The sequence below is a fragment of the Gracilinanus agilis genome, chromosome 1, assembly GCF_016433145.1.
Source record: "Gracilinanus agilis isolate LMUSP501 chromosome 1, AgileGrace, whole genome shotgun sequence".
In the NCBI taxonomy this organism is placed as follows: domain Eukaryota; kingdom Metazoa; phylum Chordata; class Mammalia; order Didelphimorphia; family Didelphidae; genus Gracilinanus; species Gracilinanus agilis.
The window spans coordinates 392,043,256-392,060,067 of record NC_058130.1 but is presented as its reverse complement, the minus strand read 5'-3'; the positions used below and the strand labels follow the sequence as shown (position 1 = coordinate 392,060,067).

Genomic DNA, 16,812 nt, shown 5'->3' with positions numbered 1-16,812 from the left:
TAATTTTATAGTGAGTTAACATTATGCATGAGAATTGGTAATCTTTATTTAAGAGTTTCTATTACAGCAGTAAAACAATTTAAAAACAGTAATAGAAAGATAAGATCCTTATTAGGTTTAATTTATGTAAGTATAATAATTTTAAAATGAAAATCATATTGTATTTTAAGATTTTCAAAGTGCTTAACCTACATTATGTCATTGGTTTCTCCTAACAATGAAGGTAAATTTTATACCCGATTTTAACCCCATTTTGTGATTAAGAAAATGATCAGTGATCTCTCTCAGTGTTCAAAGGCAAATCCATTCAGCATCTTTTGTTGTTGTTGTTGTTGTTGTTTTTTAAACCCTTAACTTCTGTGTATTGGCTCCTAGGTGGAAGAGTGGTAAGGGTGGGCAATAGGGGTCAAGTGACTTGCCCAGGGTCACACAGCTGGGAAGTGGCTGAGGCCAGGTTTGAACCTAGGACCTCCCGTCTCTAGGCCTGACTCTCAATCCACTGAGCTACCCAGCTGCCCCTCCATTCAGCATCTTGATCATTGAACACAATTTTGGAAGCTCATTATTAAACCTTCCCCAAGACATCTCTAATTAGGGGATACCTAATGAGAAGGTGGGCCGTAATTCTCTAGTCTTTCTCAAATCCCTCTCACGAAGATGGGAAAATTACATTTGATCATGGGATTCTATCTAGTTGAAAAAATCAGATTATGTCTGATTAAGAGTGATTCCTTATTCACCCCAATGGAGACTCAGGGATTCTGCCATGTAGTCCCCCAGACTTACTTGGTCCAAGCTAAGTTCTGTTTACTAGACAAAATGAAACTTCAATTCTCAATCTTAAATATCCCCATTTTTAATAGTCATTCTAGGTCAGAGAGAATTCTTAGAACTGTCAGGACAAAGGAATGAGGAAAGAGGCTTAAAAATATTTTTAGAAATTAAATAATGTATTATTAAGAATAAATTTTCTCATTGTCTAACTCATAAAGGACTTTGTAGCCAGAGTTGATAGAAGAGAGAACATCTACATTTATGTAGGAAAATAGTTTATTTCATATCTTTTGATGTGAAAACTAGAACTCCATTAACATTCCTTAGGGAAGATGTTGGTCACATTTTGAACTTTTTTCCTTTTGGGGGATATTGAACATTTTGGCTTCTTTACGGTCTCTTTTTACTAATGTTGTGACTTCCTTTCTTTGCCTTTGTTTCTTCATCTGAAGATAATATTAGTAATATTATCTATGTGATAGGCAGATCTTGAAATAACTTTGAAAACCTTAAAGGGATATGTAAATATGAGTTGTTATGTCCTTTAAATCTTTTTTTAACTCTTACTTTCCATCTTAGAATCAATAATGTCTATTGGTTCAAAGGCAGAAGAGCAGTAAAGGCTAGGCAATGGGGGTTTAGTGACTTACCTAGTGTCACATACTTGAGAAGTGTCTGAGGGAAGATTTTAACTAACTCTTGATTATTGTGAACTGTGTGATATTAAATAAGACATTTTCTCATATTAGATTTCTCAACTGTAAAATGAGAGAGTTAGGTCAAATGATCTTTCACCTACCTTTCTTTAGAGTTGTTTTTTTGTTTACCTTTGCTGTGGTTCTATGTTCTTATCTTTTTTCCTTCAAAATTTAATATGAAATGGCAGGAAAAACACATAGCCTTTATTTTCAGTAAAAGTGAGAGACAACTTGATATAATAGAAAGGAAGCTTTAGAGCCAAGATGACTTGCATTCAAGTGCTACCTCTGTTACATAATGGCAGTATGACTTAGAGATAAACCACATAACCTCTCTTACTGTCTAGCAACTTTCTAAAACTTTTAAGTTGCCAAGACGGTAATATTATATAGTAGCAAAAGGTGTTCACTCTTTAGACATTCTCTGTAACAATGAAATCACAAGGCCCTAGATTCTACAAATTTAAGTCGCAACTTAAGTTGGCATAACATTCTTAGAAAATGAGTGAAATGTTTACTGTAAAATTAAAAATAAGATAACACTGAGCCTGTCATTTTTTAGGGTTAGGGAACTTAGGGAATCATTAATTTAATCATTATTAAACATTGACTATATGCCTGCAGTGTGCTAAGTGTGAGGGATAGAAATTTGGAAAAAAGAAAAATAGACCCTGACCTCTAGGAACTTATACTCTAATAGGGGAAGATAATTCACAAATCTATACAATCTATACATCTACGAAGGTGGGAAAGGGGGAAAGGAAAAGATACTTGCCAGGGGACACAGTGGTAAAAACAGAGAACTCTGCAAGTGGGAGATGAGGAAATATCTGTGCCAAGTCCCCTCTTTAAAAGAGGTTTTGAATTTATGACTCTGCCCTCCCATCAGAGAGGCAAAAGGTGGTGATGAGATGTGAGTTCCAAGGCTGATTCAATTTTTTGGGGTGATGAAGTTTTCCTAATGTTGAGGTTCTTGGGGTATGGTGCAGAAGTCAGAGCATTCTGAAAGCAGTATAGCCAGGTGGCAAATGAGAAAGAGAAAACTCCTGCCAATGTACATCACAAACTTAGTCTCAGAGTACATAAGTTCAGGGTCACATGGCCAATGTGCTAGAAATGGGATTTGAATTCAGGTCTTCCTGGCTCTAATCCTAGAAAATTAAAAATGAATGGGAAATTTTGGCGAATGGTTTGGCAACAGCTATCCTTTACATTTGATGTTTTGGACAAATAAAGCAATTTTACGGCACAAAAAGAGACTACTATCAATATTATGATGATAATCTTGAGTCTTACTGATACTTTTATATTGTTGTAGAGCTATAATTTATATGAGAGCCTTCTGTTAGTTACTTTGGGGAATTCATTGGAAACCATGTAACTTTTTCCTTTCCCCACTTTTATTGTTGTTATCATTATTATTATTGGCATTATTATTGTTCAGTCATGAATGACTCTTTGTGACCACTTTTGAGGTTTTCTTGTCAAATATATTGGAGTGGTTTGGCATTTCCTTCTCTAACTCATTTTAAAAATGAGGAAACTAAGGCCAATAGGATTAAGTGACTTGCCCAGGGTTACAGAGCTAGAAAGTGCCTGAGGTCAGATTTGAACTCAGGAAGATAACTGTAAGAGGGGAAACTAGATATTTAAGGTATGGTCGCCAGGAATCAGGATCAACATGATTCCAAATTAATAGACCCAAATCAGGATGGCTTTTATGGAGTTTTATTTATAATTAGGAAGGTTGAAGGTAGGGAAATAGAGAGAGAAACTCTGTCCCGGACCAGAGGCCCGTCAGGCCGGATGAGGATTTAGAGGCCCCAGCAGAGGAGCACAGAGGTTAATCAAACAAGGCTGTTAGCCACAAGGCCTTTTACAATTAGAGAGGCAAGAGAGGCCTCCTTGAGGGTAGAGCCTCCAGAAATGCCAAGGGAGAAGAAAGGAAGTCAGCCTAACTTACCCATGTGACAATTCAGAGGGCTTCCTCTGAGGTCTCAGCAGAGATCCTTCAACATCAAGTTCAAAGCGCCAACTGCCTCCACAGGAAGTTACCATCATATTTAAAAGATAGCATCTTTCGTCACTTCCTGCATCCACCTTCAATTTCCAGTGGAAAAATGGCAGCCTCAATACTGCTTTGGACTGCTGGAAAGGGCAGTCCCTTGTTCTTGATTTGTTACTTATTGTCACGTGTGGGTAACTAATCTCCCTCCCCACTAAGTTGGGTGAGGTGACATTATTTCTGATGGCTAGAGTCTAACAATGAATGGGGATGAGCTAATTCTATTTACACATAAGTCTTCCTGATTCCAGCCCTGGCACTCTATCTACTGTGCCACTTTGCTGCCTGTTAGTAGTATATTATTGAGATGGAGCTACTTGGGAGCAGAGTCTATTGCTTGCTTGTCTTTGGGTCCTCAGTGCTTAGCACAGTGCCTGGCACATGGTAGGTGCTTGATAAATTCTTGTTTCTTGAGACTTCAAGCCCAGAAAGTTGTAGGAGCTTTCCCATTTGGATGGAAATTGTTATTGGAAGAACTGGAACAGGGTCCCAAGTGTCTGGATTCCTTGTCTAGTAATTTTCCCACTATATTTCATGCTCATTTTATTGGACATTGTGCTATCTTAGGGAGCAGAATTTGGTAAAAATTCCTGTTTCCTTGTTGCTACATCTTTGACATTGATTTACTCTTGTTTGTACTGCTATATGTGTTTTAATCATCTCCTGATTTGTGAACCTCCCTGAAAGTGTATGAAGCTGAGAATATTTGATTTAAGACCATGAAGCTAATTTTTTTTTTAAATCCTTACCTTCTGTCTTGGAATCAATATTGGATATTGGTTCCAAGGCAGAATAGTGGTTAGGGCTAGGAAATGAGGATTAAGTGACTTGCCCAGGGTCACACAGCTAGGAAGTGTCTGAAGCCAGATTTGAACTGAGGACTTTCCATCTCTGAGCCTGGCTCTCAATCCACTGAGCCACGTAGCTGCCCCCCATGAAACTAACTTGAGAGGTCCCTGGTTAGCATCTCTAGCTTTGAAATCCCATTACTTAGTCATATAGATTTATAAGGAGGCCTTAACTAATTCTTTTTCTCTCTCATAAGCAGCTTTCCCTATTAACCATAATTCTAACCAACTGTCTAGATAGTTTAACCATTTAACTTTTTAAAAAAGAATTATCTCCTTTATGTTTCTACATATACAAATGCATGTGTTTTAATTGATTTATTTTTATTCTAGATTAAACCTCGAGCTCTCTTATTTGGCCATACGGCTTCAATTACTTGTTTGTCCAAAGCTTGTGCTTCTAGTGACAGGCAGTATGTAGTGAGTGCATCTGAAAGTGGGTAAGTATTTTTTTATTCAGTTTCTTAGAACTATGATTGAACAGAATACCAGTCTATTAGTAAGGCTCTTTCTTTTTCTTGATATTATATAAGCAAGCCAAATGTAAAGGAAAATGTGAATATCAGTCTCAAAGTTATAAGGAAATGACTTTTGCTAGTGATTTGGATGTCTATAATTACTTTTCTATTTTGTTTTTCCTCTGAGACCTCTAGGCACTTTAAAACTTAAGTATATGAAGTGATTACTTTTTGTAATACTTCTCTGAGTTAGTGGACAAGCTTCAAATTATTCAGCCCTGATTATCTTTTGCTAGTATAAGTGCATTGACTAGATCCATTCATGCCTCATTCTCTTGTTTTGCCAATCCAGTATAGGAAATTATGCTCCTGGAAAGAGACTAGAGGCTAGTTGGTGAAGCCGTGGCACTTGTGTACAGCCAGCACTCTGGGAGCTGTTCCATTCTCTCTCCCAGAGTCTAAGGACATTTTTTGCATGTCCCACCCCTCTGTCCAGCTGTTCAAAGCAAGCACTCTCTTCCTTAGCTCTCTCTGGTAATGGGGGCTCACAGACAGCTTGAATTTGCCCTCTGGGCACTCGAACTGGGAAAAGGTTTGCCAACCCTAGGCTAGAGGCTGACTAGTGGTCCCACCAATAGTTCATAGTTTCTTAAATACTTTTCATAGTTCAGTATTGGCTTAAACCCTCAAAATTTATTTGAGAATAACTGGCAGCTTTGGATTTAAAGAGAATTATTTTTATTGAACACAGTGGCACCTCATTGATTTAGGAAACAAACAAAAAAAAAGATAATTATTTTTCAACTGAAGGGTGTCAACTAATCTTTTAGGACATGGTGCGTTTAAAATTGTGCTTTTTGTACAAAATTAAGCCCTACACATACCTTCTTTATGGCATAGGAACAAGGACTACACTTGCATTTTCACTAGTAGGGAGTTTTTGGTAATTTATACCAGTGCAAATTGGTATTGTTTTTGCACTTTAGAGGCCTAAAGTTATCTAGAGCTGTGGTATCAAACTGAAATCAAAAGTCACTAAAACTATATAAGAAGGCTTGTAGGCTTCAAACTGACTTTGAAAACTATACATGTTTATACTTTTTTTTAAAATTGCTACACCGACACATTAAAATCAGATAGGAACTACATTTTAATCTAGTTTGAGCTGGCCTTGGGTGTGTTGAGGGCCACCTGCCTCTCAGTGTTGTATGTTTGACACCAGTGGTCTAGAACAGTGATGGGCAAACTATGGCCGTAGGGCCAGATGGTTGGGGGGGGGGCTAAATGTTCTATCCTGCCCTGGGACATTATTCCTAATCTGATGAATACAATGAGCAGGATACAATACAATGAAACTTAGAAAGAGTTGCCTTAGAAACAGACTGACAGATGAGCATTTCCTTTCCTTTGGCCCCCTCTTTAAAAAGTTTGCCCATCACTGGTCTAGAACATTGAGAGGCTAAGTGGCTTGCCAGTCTTATGCAGTTAGTAGGTGTCAGAAGGGGGACTGATTTTCTTATTGTGAAGCCAGATCACTAGCTATACTGCCTCTTTTGGACACTGGGGATCTTGAATCTAGCTCTAGACTATATAGTCTGGGGGAACCCAGAGTATCAGATCTGATTGGTTAAATTTACCTTACCAAAGTAATCCTTTGGAGGATATTTTGGAGTATTCGTGGTGTCCAAGAGTGTGTCAGAGGATTTCACTGGTGCCCAGGTATAAATCCTCCAGCAGAATGCCTTTAAGATGAAGTAAGAATAAAAGACATGACGTGGTAATGTTGTGTTAAGTTGGGACCCTCAGAGCAAGATTTTATGCCAGCTTTGAGAGGATAAGTGAGGGCCAGGGTTCTCAATCATGATTCCCCTCAGCACACTAACTCCTCTTGCCTAGAAGCCAGTCAATCACTTGGCTTTCTCTGACTCAGTCTTTTCACTTGGGGAATGGAAATGAATTGATCATTTCAGGCCCCTTCTCACCTCCCAGAGTTAGAGTGATTTCAGGTTATTGAAGCTTTGCCTATTTAATGTTTTGAAAACAATGACCCAGCAATGCAGAATGCTTTAATGATATTTTAAAATCATTTAAAATGTTCTTGGAAACTTAATGAGTATCACCACATCTAATTTAGCTTGTTTGATAAATATATCAATACATAGTTTGTTTTTTAATGCATTTCAATACATAAAACATAACTCTTTAGTCACACCCACTTCAGTATCTTTCAGTCTCCTTTGTTTGGTCATTCTTATTTAATTTTCATCTTAAGTGGTCATTGAGTAGATCAGTGGTTCCCAAACTTTTTTGGCCTACTGCCCCCTTTCCAGAAAAAATATTACTTAGCGCCCCTGGAAATTAATTTTTAAAAAATTTTAATAGCAATTAATAGGAAAGATAAATATACCTGTGCCCATCACCGCTTCCCTGGATCACTGCAGCACCCACCAGGGGGCAGTGGAGCCCACTTTGGGAATCACTGGAGTAGATTATATCCTAGTTCTGCTTTTTAAAAAGTTTAGATATTCATAATGGTATTTGCAGTTTTCTTTGTATTGCTTATACCCATCATTTTTAATTTCACTCTAGCCACAAAGGATTTCAATTCATTATCCACAATTTTATTTTGCTATTTTGTTATTGGTCTTTTAGTTAAAAAATCATTTTGAAAATATTCAAACAAATAGCAATTTTATGGGAGGGGACATTTGAGGACAGTTTGTTTATATTCTAAATAGTGGGTGTTGGGGGTTAAAAAGTATGATTTTTGGATTTTTCTTATGTACTTCTGGAGTGTACTCCTCATACCTTATTTTTTACTATTTTTGCCAATTAGATGAACATGAGATAGTACCTCAAAGTTGTTTTAATTTTTCCCTATCTAATTTTAGCTAAATTGATCACTTTTTTTCAAGTGATCTTTTATATATTAACCTTTTACATATCCTTTTTTGGAAATATTCTATTCCAGTTCTTTTTCTTAGTGTATATTGAAAATTATCTTTGTGAATTTTTAGTAGTTTATTACATTTTAGAAGTCAAACTTTTGTCATATTTTCCATAATTTTTAAAAGCTTACTTTGTCTATTTACTTTTAGTTGATTTTTTTTTTTTTAGGATTTTTTTTTTAAACCCTTGTACTTCGGTGTATTGTCTCATAGGTGGAAGATTGGTAAGGGTGGGCAATGGGGGTCAAGTGACTTGCCCAGGGTCACACAGCTGGGAAGTGGCTGAGGCTGGGTTTGAACCTAGGACCTCCTGTCTCTAGGCCTGACTCTCACTCCACTGAGCTACCCAGCTGCCCCTGTCTATTTACTTTTAATTGCGTGTATAGTGTGGTACAGAATTTTATTTTGATTGGTTAATACACATCTATATTGTCCAGATAATTACTTTTTTTTAAACCCTTAACATCTGTCATCAGTACTGTGTATTGGTTTCAATGCAGAAGAGCAATAAGGCCTAAGCAATAGGGTTAAATGACTTGCCCAGGGTCACTCAGCTTAGAAGTGCCTACGGTCAGATTTAAATGCAGAATCTTCTGTCTCTAGGCCTGCCTTTCAATCTACTCTACTAAGCCACCTAGCTGCCCCCCCCCCCCAAATAATTACTTCTAATTGAATAGGTTGAATAGGAGAAAAAAATTTCCCTATCACACTTGGCACAAATATGTTATTCCATTTTATTTTTTGTTTTTACATAATTTAAAAAAATGTTCACCTTCCATTTGGAATTCAGTTGACTCTTTCATGTCTATATTTTTTTTAGAGCTGAGTTTCGAAGCTGTTAAATACTCATAAATATTGTAGATCTACTCAAATTATGGGTATTTGTGTAAGGAACTGTTTTTTTATATAACAATTATCGTTCAGTTAAATTTTAAAATTTTTGTTATAGATTTGGAGCAATAAATATCTAATAATATACTAACAGCTAATTTCCTTCTGCTTTAATATTTGCTAGGTTTAAGGGTATTAATGTTACTACCACTGGGACAGAGTTGAGTAAACCTATATAATCAATTTTTGTTGTTTTTAATTTTTAATTAGAAATAATAAATTAGGCTCGTCTAGAAAGATGTTCATGAAAAAATTTACAAAAAGAGATGACTGGGAAAAAATAGAATGTAAAACCTTGTTATAGAATGGATTAATTGTCAGCAGAACATTTTTGTTCATCTGATTTTGTAGCTCACTAGTAAAATATTTGGTCACAACAAATCTTTTTGTTTTTTATTTATTTTGAATTTTATATTTTATAGAGAAATGTGCCTTTGGGATGTAAGTGATGGCAGATGTATCGAATTTACGAAATTAGCTTGTACACATACTGGCATACAGGTTAGTATTTTATTTCTTTGATTTGTTCAGCTGTGAGCATAGGTATGCTAGAATGGTTTAAGTGCTACTTATTCCTTAAATGACTTCCCTAAAATTCCCCATCTTCAAAGTCATTGCCGATTCCTCTCTCCCTCATCTTCCAAGGTCCTTTTTTGTATCTATTAAGCTTTTATAATCTGTTTTGATTTAAAGTATTTTTGTTCACATTATATCCCCATATTTTGTACATTAACTAGAGGAAGAAATTTTATTCATCATGACATCTGTCCTCTCCACATTTTACATAGTTCTTTGCACATAATACACATTTAATAAATACTTGTTTAATGAGCAGATGAATGCATGAAATAGATGAATGGATGAAAGAATATATTAGTTTCTTACTCTTTAATCAAACTGTTTTTTAGCTTTGTCACTATAGGAGAATATAATATAGGGTAGAATTATAAAGATTATAGGTGGTTTGGATACTAAATTCTAATGGTCAGAAAAAATGTAATCTTTTTAAAAATTGAATTTTCAGAGGGCAGATCTTGGGGTCAGAAAGAACTAGGTTTACATCTTGTCTCTGAGACATACAGGTTGTTGCGGTTTTGGGCAAGTTGTTTAAACTTTCAGTGCTGCCGATTTCCTCCCAAAAATAGTAAGAAAAGAAAAAATTTGAAGTGTGGGGCCCAGAGTAGTGATATGTTGGATCTTTGACTCTAGTGTAACTCCTTCCAATAATATGGGCCTCTGTCCTATAAAAAAGTTTTTTCTTCCATGACCCAGCAATACTTTGTGGAGCAGTAGATGTTATTCTAAGACTAGAGACTATGATTTCCTTTTACTTAGAAAATGAACATTACTAGAAAATATTGCCCTTCCTTAATTTTTTTTTCACATTTGAGAGACATGAACATTTTCACCTAGTTTCAACTTTGTTCATTAATTGTATATTTTTATTTAAGGCTTAAGATATTTCTTCTTTACTCATTGTAATAGAATCTTAGATTCTTTTACACCTAGACAATGCTTATATGTCTGAGAACATTATCTTTGTTTTATTGTGTGCTGAATTTCGAATGCCATTTAAATATTTTGATTCTGAATGTTAAAGAAAGAGTAATGTTAAATGGACATTTTGATAGTTTGGTATAACACTATGTTTGTGGGCACAAGTATTTAGTACAGAAAAAATAAGAATTTTCTTTTAGAGAAACATGGTAGTGGAAAGAGCACTGACTTTGGAGGTAGGGTATCTGGGTTTAAGTCCTGCCTCTGATACTCTTTGCAAGAATGTGAAAGTCAAGTAGCCTTACCAGGACTTATTTTTCTCATAAGTAAAATGAAAGGATTGAATTAGTCTACCAGCTCCCTTCTAGCTCTACGTATAACTTGGTTATAACATATGTTTAAAACTGAGGGGTTTATGGAAAAGAACGCTACCCACATTCAGAGGAAGAACTACAGGAGTGGAAACACAGAAGAAAAACAACTGCTTGAACACATGGTACAACTATCAATAATATGGAACTAGGTCTTGATCAATGACACATGAAGAAACCAGTGGAAATGTGCATCTGCTACTGCGGGGGGTGGGAGGGGGAGTTCGGAGGGTTGGAGGGGAGAACATGAATCAAGTAACCATGGGCAAAATTTTTCTAAAAAATAAAAAATTTTAGAGGAGCAATTGGATTTTTGCTGTGTACATTATATAGCTAAGCATTTGATGTTTAAATATTAAGTGAAGAGCTAATTTGTCCTGCTCTTTTAATGTAAAACTAGTTCTACCAGTTCTCTGTTGGGAATCAGCATGAGGAGAGACTGCTGTGTTATGGACATTACCCTGAAATTCTGGTTGTGGATGCCACCAGCCTTGAGGTTCTTTACTCCTTAGTATCAAAGATATCTCCTGACTGGATTAGCTCCATGAGTATTATTCGATCCCACCGAACACAAGGTCAGTGTGCTTTTTAAAAACTTAAAAAAAAAAAAAAAGGAATTTTAAACAATACTCTTTTTGGCAAGTTTCATTGCAGAGATCAGTACTTTCTTTTTCATTTATATTTATAACTATTTCCATGATTTTTTTGCATTTAGAAACTAAACATTACTGCCAATAATTCATATAGTCCTTTTCAGTTTACTAATAACTCAAATATTGAATCCTGTCCTATGGAAGATGATTACTAAATATTGTCTGTGTATTGAATCTGGCCTTTTGGCTTTCCAAGGTGAGGGGAGTCATCTTTCTCCCATCAACTTTGGAATCAGGGAAGAATGGCAATATTTACAGTTGGTCCATTTGTATATTTTTTGAATCTGATTTGGAGACTTTAAGTAAAATGGATTCAGTGTAATGCAGAGCTGTCACCAGGAAGGTTACAAGGAAAAATTATGTCCTCATTATTTAAGTTGGGACAACATTCATAGCAAAATTTAACTTCTGTTTTCAGAGCAAACTTATTGCTGTTCACGATGAGGGAAAACCCCACCCGAAGTTTTTAGGGGGAACTGTTACTTAGTGATTAGATGTGTCTGGTGAATGCAGTAATATTAATTAGTATCCTCCAAAGTTTTTATTTAACAACCTCTCATCTAGTGCTTTACTGTCTTGTTTCTTTATTGGGGATCTTTTGGTCTATTATGGCTATTGGTTCAGGAACCTTCTGGCTGACTTTGTAAAGACTCCCTACCAAGATGGCCAGTGACCTTCTGGCCATACCAACTCTTGAAGATCCTATGAGATTGTGTTTTTGTATAAAGGACTTTGTCAAACTTAGCACTCTCAAGTGTCATTATCATCTTATCATTAACTCTTGTCTTTGAAGGGTTGTGTTTCAGAGGGAGAATCTTCATTAACTAAATCAGACCCCAGGAGTATTAAAAATACTTCCTGTTATAAAGGCTGAACTATAAGTTGTAGAAAGAGCGAAGACCTCTAATAATAGAAGGAGTTTGCTTATCTAGAACTTCACTGTACCAGCAAAATCACAGGTCCAGTTTCTTTCACACTTATGTGTTGATTTGAGAAGATATGTAGGACTTTGGGATGTGATACAGTTTGTATGAATTGAAGCATTTGGAGAACATCATGAATCTTTTGTTTGGACTTTGTGTAGAATATTATTAAATGACACTGGCAGTTACCTTAGTTTAGCATATACATTTTTTATTCTGAGAATATCAGTACAGGAGATATTTGTTTTCCTTAGTTGTATGGAAGCTCATTCACTAATAGACCAAAAAAACAGTTCCTTAAAGATGATTGTATTATAATAAAAATTGGTATCAGATAAAGTATGCTATACATCTCCTTTTGTTTCCTCTTTAGAGGATACTGTTGTAGCCGTTTCAGTGACAGGAATCTTGAAGGTTTGGATTGTTACATCTGAAGTTAGTGGCACCCAGGTAAGATTGGTGATCAATCCCTCCAATTTTCTCAGCATTGCTTCTTTCTGTATTCAGTTCTTGGTAGTAATATTTTGGGCCTCTGTTTTTGGTATTTGTGATAGTTGTCTACCTAATTTTCTATAGTCTCTTGAATACTTTAGAATAAATGGTGCTCTAATAATTGTATAAGTAAATTTTAAAAGTTTATTTTAAGGAATGCTCAATTTTCTTGGCATATGAAATAGAGAAGTTCAGTGTGGAGGGAAAGAAGTTGGTTTTTACCTCTTAGTAAACTTCTAAGTATAGCTTATAAATTAGATGGTAATGTACTTGAGGGAAAAAAATAACAAAAACTAAACAAAGATGTGTCTTGTCATTTGCCTCATGTATTGCATTTGGTTAGCGGGTATGACAAATCTGTGCCCTGCCAACACTAGTGCTAGTCTTTCTAGCAAAGGAATTTGACTTAATTAAAAAGAAAACAAAGATAACACCAAACTAGATGGATTATCATATATTCCTAAGATTATATAATAGCTTCGTAAGAATGAGAATTCATTCTTTATTTTTTGTTTCTGTATCTTTAGTATCTATAGTGCTGGTTGCACAGTAGGCAGTTAATAAATTTGATTCTCTTTCTTTGTCACTAGTATGATCTTTTAAAAATGTTTCAATATTCTTTCAGTTCTGAATATCTCAACATTTTTGACTATGCTTCATTGGGATGTAGTATTTGTTCTTTGCTACTGGGTTGCTGAAAATAGGAAATTTGCTTTTCACTTCATTATTTTATTTGCTGTTGTCTGATTGTTTTCATTGGTAACCAAGATTTTTTTTTTTAAATTTTTCAGGATACTGAGCCAATATTTGAAGAAGAATCCAAACCAATTTATTGTCAGAATTGCCAAAGTATCTCTTTCTGTGCATTCACCCAAAGGTCACTTTTGGTTGTGTGTTCCAAATATTGGAGGGTAAGGCTACCTAGTTAAGTAAAAAAGCTGGTTTTCCATATTTTACAATGTGGATTTTGTTAGACAATTACTACTAAACTTAAGGGAAAAGCTCTGAGAAAGACCATTTTAATATTTTAGTACTCATTTCTGAATTTATATTCATTTTTTTTTGTAGCAAATTTTCCCCTTTGGAGGAAGTATTTGGAAAGTTTCTCTGTGGGACTCTATTATTTTTAGGGCAAATTCAACAAAGATTGAATAAGTATCTTCTAGGCAAGGCACTACTATCAGGGAGCTTAGGCTAGAATGAGGAGGTGAGAATAAAAAGAAGGAATACAAATAATTACAATCCTGCTTAGAGTATAAAGTGAACAGGAGATGTCAAATAGAGTGACATGAGAAATTTGAGGTAGTTGAGGGATCTCTTTTGGATATGGGAATGAAGAAGACCTCGTTGAGGAGCTGACCCTTGAGTTAGTCCTTGAAGGTAGGCAGAGAGAGATGACCAGAGTAGTGTGGGTCACTATCAGATCAGAGAAAATTAGAACTGCTTTAGTTTAGGATCAAAATAGTGGAGCTGAATATCTTTGGAAGGAAGGTGGAATAAAGAGCTAAATGATACCTTATTTTTTTTTTTTTTTGGTGGTAGAGTTATATGATTTCCAGGTCTTCTGTTTCTTAGTGTCTTTTCCCTTCCTTATCTTGTATTCTCCTGTGTTGTACTTATCTGTGTGAAGTTTTAAGGGTGAGGCCACTTTCTGATTCTTTTCCTATTTTTTTGTGTATGCCTCTGTTAAAATATTGTAACTTTTGGTAGTGTAGGAAAAGTATTTGGGAAAATAGTTGAAAGGAGAACTTTATGAAGTAAGTTTGGAAAGGAAAGTTGCAACCATTTTGTGTGGGAAGCCAATAAGAGAATCAATAAAAATCTGAGACTCCTCTTTTGACCCCTTTTGTGTCATATCAAAACACAAAAGGTCTCATTGGCTTCACAATAGAACAAGGCCACGGCTGAATTTTGACAGCAGTTAGTCATTGAAACTTTGCTTGAAGACCTCCAGTAAATGGGGAACCTAATACCTATCAAAGAAGTCCATCCTACCTTGGGATGACTCTAAATCTTAGGAGACTTCCCTCTGATATTAAGCCTAAAAATTCCTCTTTGCAACTTCAATACCTTATTCCTTATTTTGCCTCTAGGTCCAAAAACAGTAAATTTTATCTCTCTTAAAAAGGATTGCCTTTCTAATACCTGAAAACAAACATCATATACTTCTTGCAACCTTCTCTTCTTTAGACTAAACATTTTTAATTTCTTAACTAATATTCATATGGCAGCCTTCACCATTAGACATTCTTTTGCATATCAGTGTTCTTTCTAAAGTGCACTATCTAGAACCTGACAAAAAACTCCAGAAGTGGTCTGAGCAAGGCAGAATACAGCACTTATCTTAATCCAGCTGTATATGTTAGGGTTTTTTGTTTGTTACCATATTGTACTTTGACTGGGTTCTTATCAGAAAGCCAAGTTGGGGAATATTATCTCAGGGTTCAATTGCCCCTGCTAAGGTTTTGGCCTTGGCTGTACCAGGCAGCTGCATTCCTGGCCAAAGGGGGAGAGTGTTAACCACTTAAATTCAGGTTTTCTAGGAACTTAAAGCTTTTCAATAAGGCCACAATACTTTTCAATAAGAAATCATAAGGATCACAAAAGGGGTCAAAAGAGGAGTCTCAGATTTTATTTATTCTCTTATTGGCTTCCCACAATTTGTAGCTTGAATTCTTTTATTTATTGTTTTCAAATGAATTACAGAAGTACAAATTTGAGAAGGAAGGGACCTCATACCAGAAGAGAATGCCCACTATACCATACTCAGTTCTAACTCCCTCCCCCCACTTCTTGACTCTCAAGGGTCACTTTGTTTCCAATAAATTGGGCTACTCTATATGCTCTGTCTGCCTAAGATTATTCTAGCTAACTACACCTTACACTAACTGGTCCACTGAAATAAAGCAGGGTCAGTAAAGTCTAGGCAGATAGGTTGGCTAGAAGGCCCAAAAGGTCAGAGCCTAGGTGGTCTGGCTCTGTTAGGCAAGATAGAGATTGGGTACTTGGAAGCTCACACAGAATAGGTGAAGATGATGATAAAGACAAGAACTGGGTCACAGGATCAGGATTTAGGATCAGGGAAAACTTCTTGAGATTTGAGAACCTCCAAGGTGAGTCAGGAACTCAGCTTCTTCCTTCAGCTCTATCCAAAGATGGCCACAGGAAGTAAGCCTTTGCTCTTATTGGTGTCCAGATATCAACTGATCCCCTTGGAATCTCAGTTTCTCCTCTTATCTATCCTGTCATTCCAGAACTTCACTGGTTTGGTTCTGCCCATGTGCCAGCTGCCCTAGCAAATCATTTGCAAATGTCCAAACCTGCTGCAACTTATTCATTCTTTCTATTTCCTTTTAATAGTGTGGGGATTGATAGTTTTGATTTTTTCATCTGAAAACTGCCTATTCACATCCCTTGACCATTTGTCAATTGGGGAATGGCTTAATTTAAAAAAAAATTTACTTAGTTCCTTATATATTTGGGAAATCAAACCTTTGTCAGAGAGTATTGTTATAAAAATGTTCTCCCAGTTTGTTTGTTTTTTAAATTTTGGTTGTATTGGTTTTGTTTGTACAAAATCTTTTTAATTTTATATAATCAGAGTCATTCATTTTACATTTTATAATGTTCTCTATCTCTTGCTTGGTCTTAAATTCCTTTTTTTTTCTATGTTTTTTTAAATGTTTTTTTTTATGTTCACTAAAATAGCGTTTTTAAGTACTTTTAGGATAGTGTTTCTACCTCTTTCAACTTAATTGATATTGCCATTAATTAATGCTGAGACCTGAACTTTACCTCATCGACTTCTTTTTAATTTTGATTGAAACTTTGCTCCAAGAGGATTTAACTGAGGTTACCCTGTTTTTATTTGGATTGTAATATGGAATTAGGATTTTGAATTTCTCTCTGGTTCTTTGTAGGTATTCGATGCTGGAGATTATTCCTTGTTATGTTCTGGCCCTAGTGAAAATGGGCAAACGTGGACAGGAGGTGACTTCATATCAGCAGATAAAGTTATTATATGGACAGAAAATGGACAAATTTATATTTATAAACTACCTGCCAGGTACTTAATAAATAACTAGTTATAATATAAGAAAAAGTCAAGGCATTAGAATCACCATGAAATGTAGATGAAGAAAAGTACTTTTTTTTAAACCCTTACCTTCTGTCTTGGAGCCAATACTGAGGAGT

The 16,812-nt window shown here is 35.6% G+C and overlaps 1 protein-coding gene across 2 annotated transcripts in view; it reads left to right on the top strand.

The window, feature by feature from the left end:
• The window catches only part of WDR7 (WD repeat domain 7), a 486,248-nt gene that overhangs the window by 6,008 nt on the left and 463,428 nt on the right, over positions 1-16,812 (top strand). For both annotated transcript variants that reach the window (XM_044664595.1, XM_044664587.1), the window contains exons 2-7: positions 4,719-4,825; positions 9,105-9,183; positions 10,951-11,125; positions 12,500-12,576; positions 13,410-13,529; positions 16,539-16,684. In XM_044664595.1, coding sequence (XP_044520530.1) covers positions 4,719-4,825; positions 9,105-9,183; positions 10,951-11,125; positions 12,500-12,576; positions 13,410-13,529; positions 16,539-16,684 — 704 coding nt within the window. The remainder of the gene's footprint in view (positions 1-4,718; positions 4,826-9,104; positions 9,184-10,950; positions 11,126-12,499; positions 12,577-13,409; positions 13,530-16,538; positions 16,685-16,812) is intronic.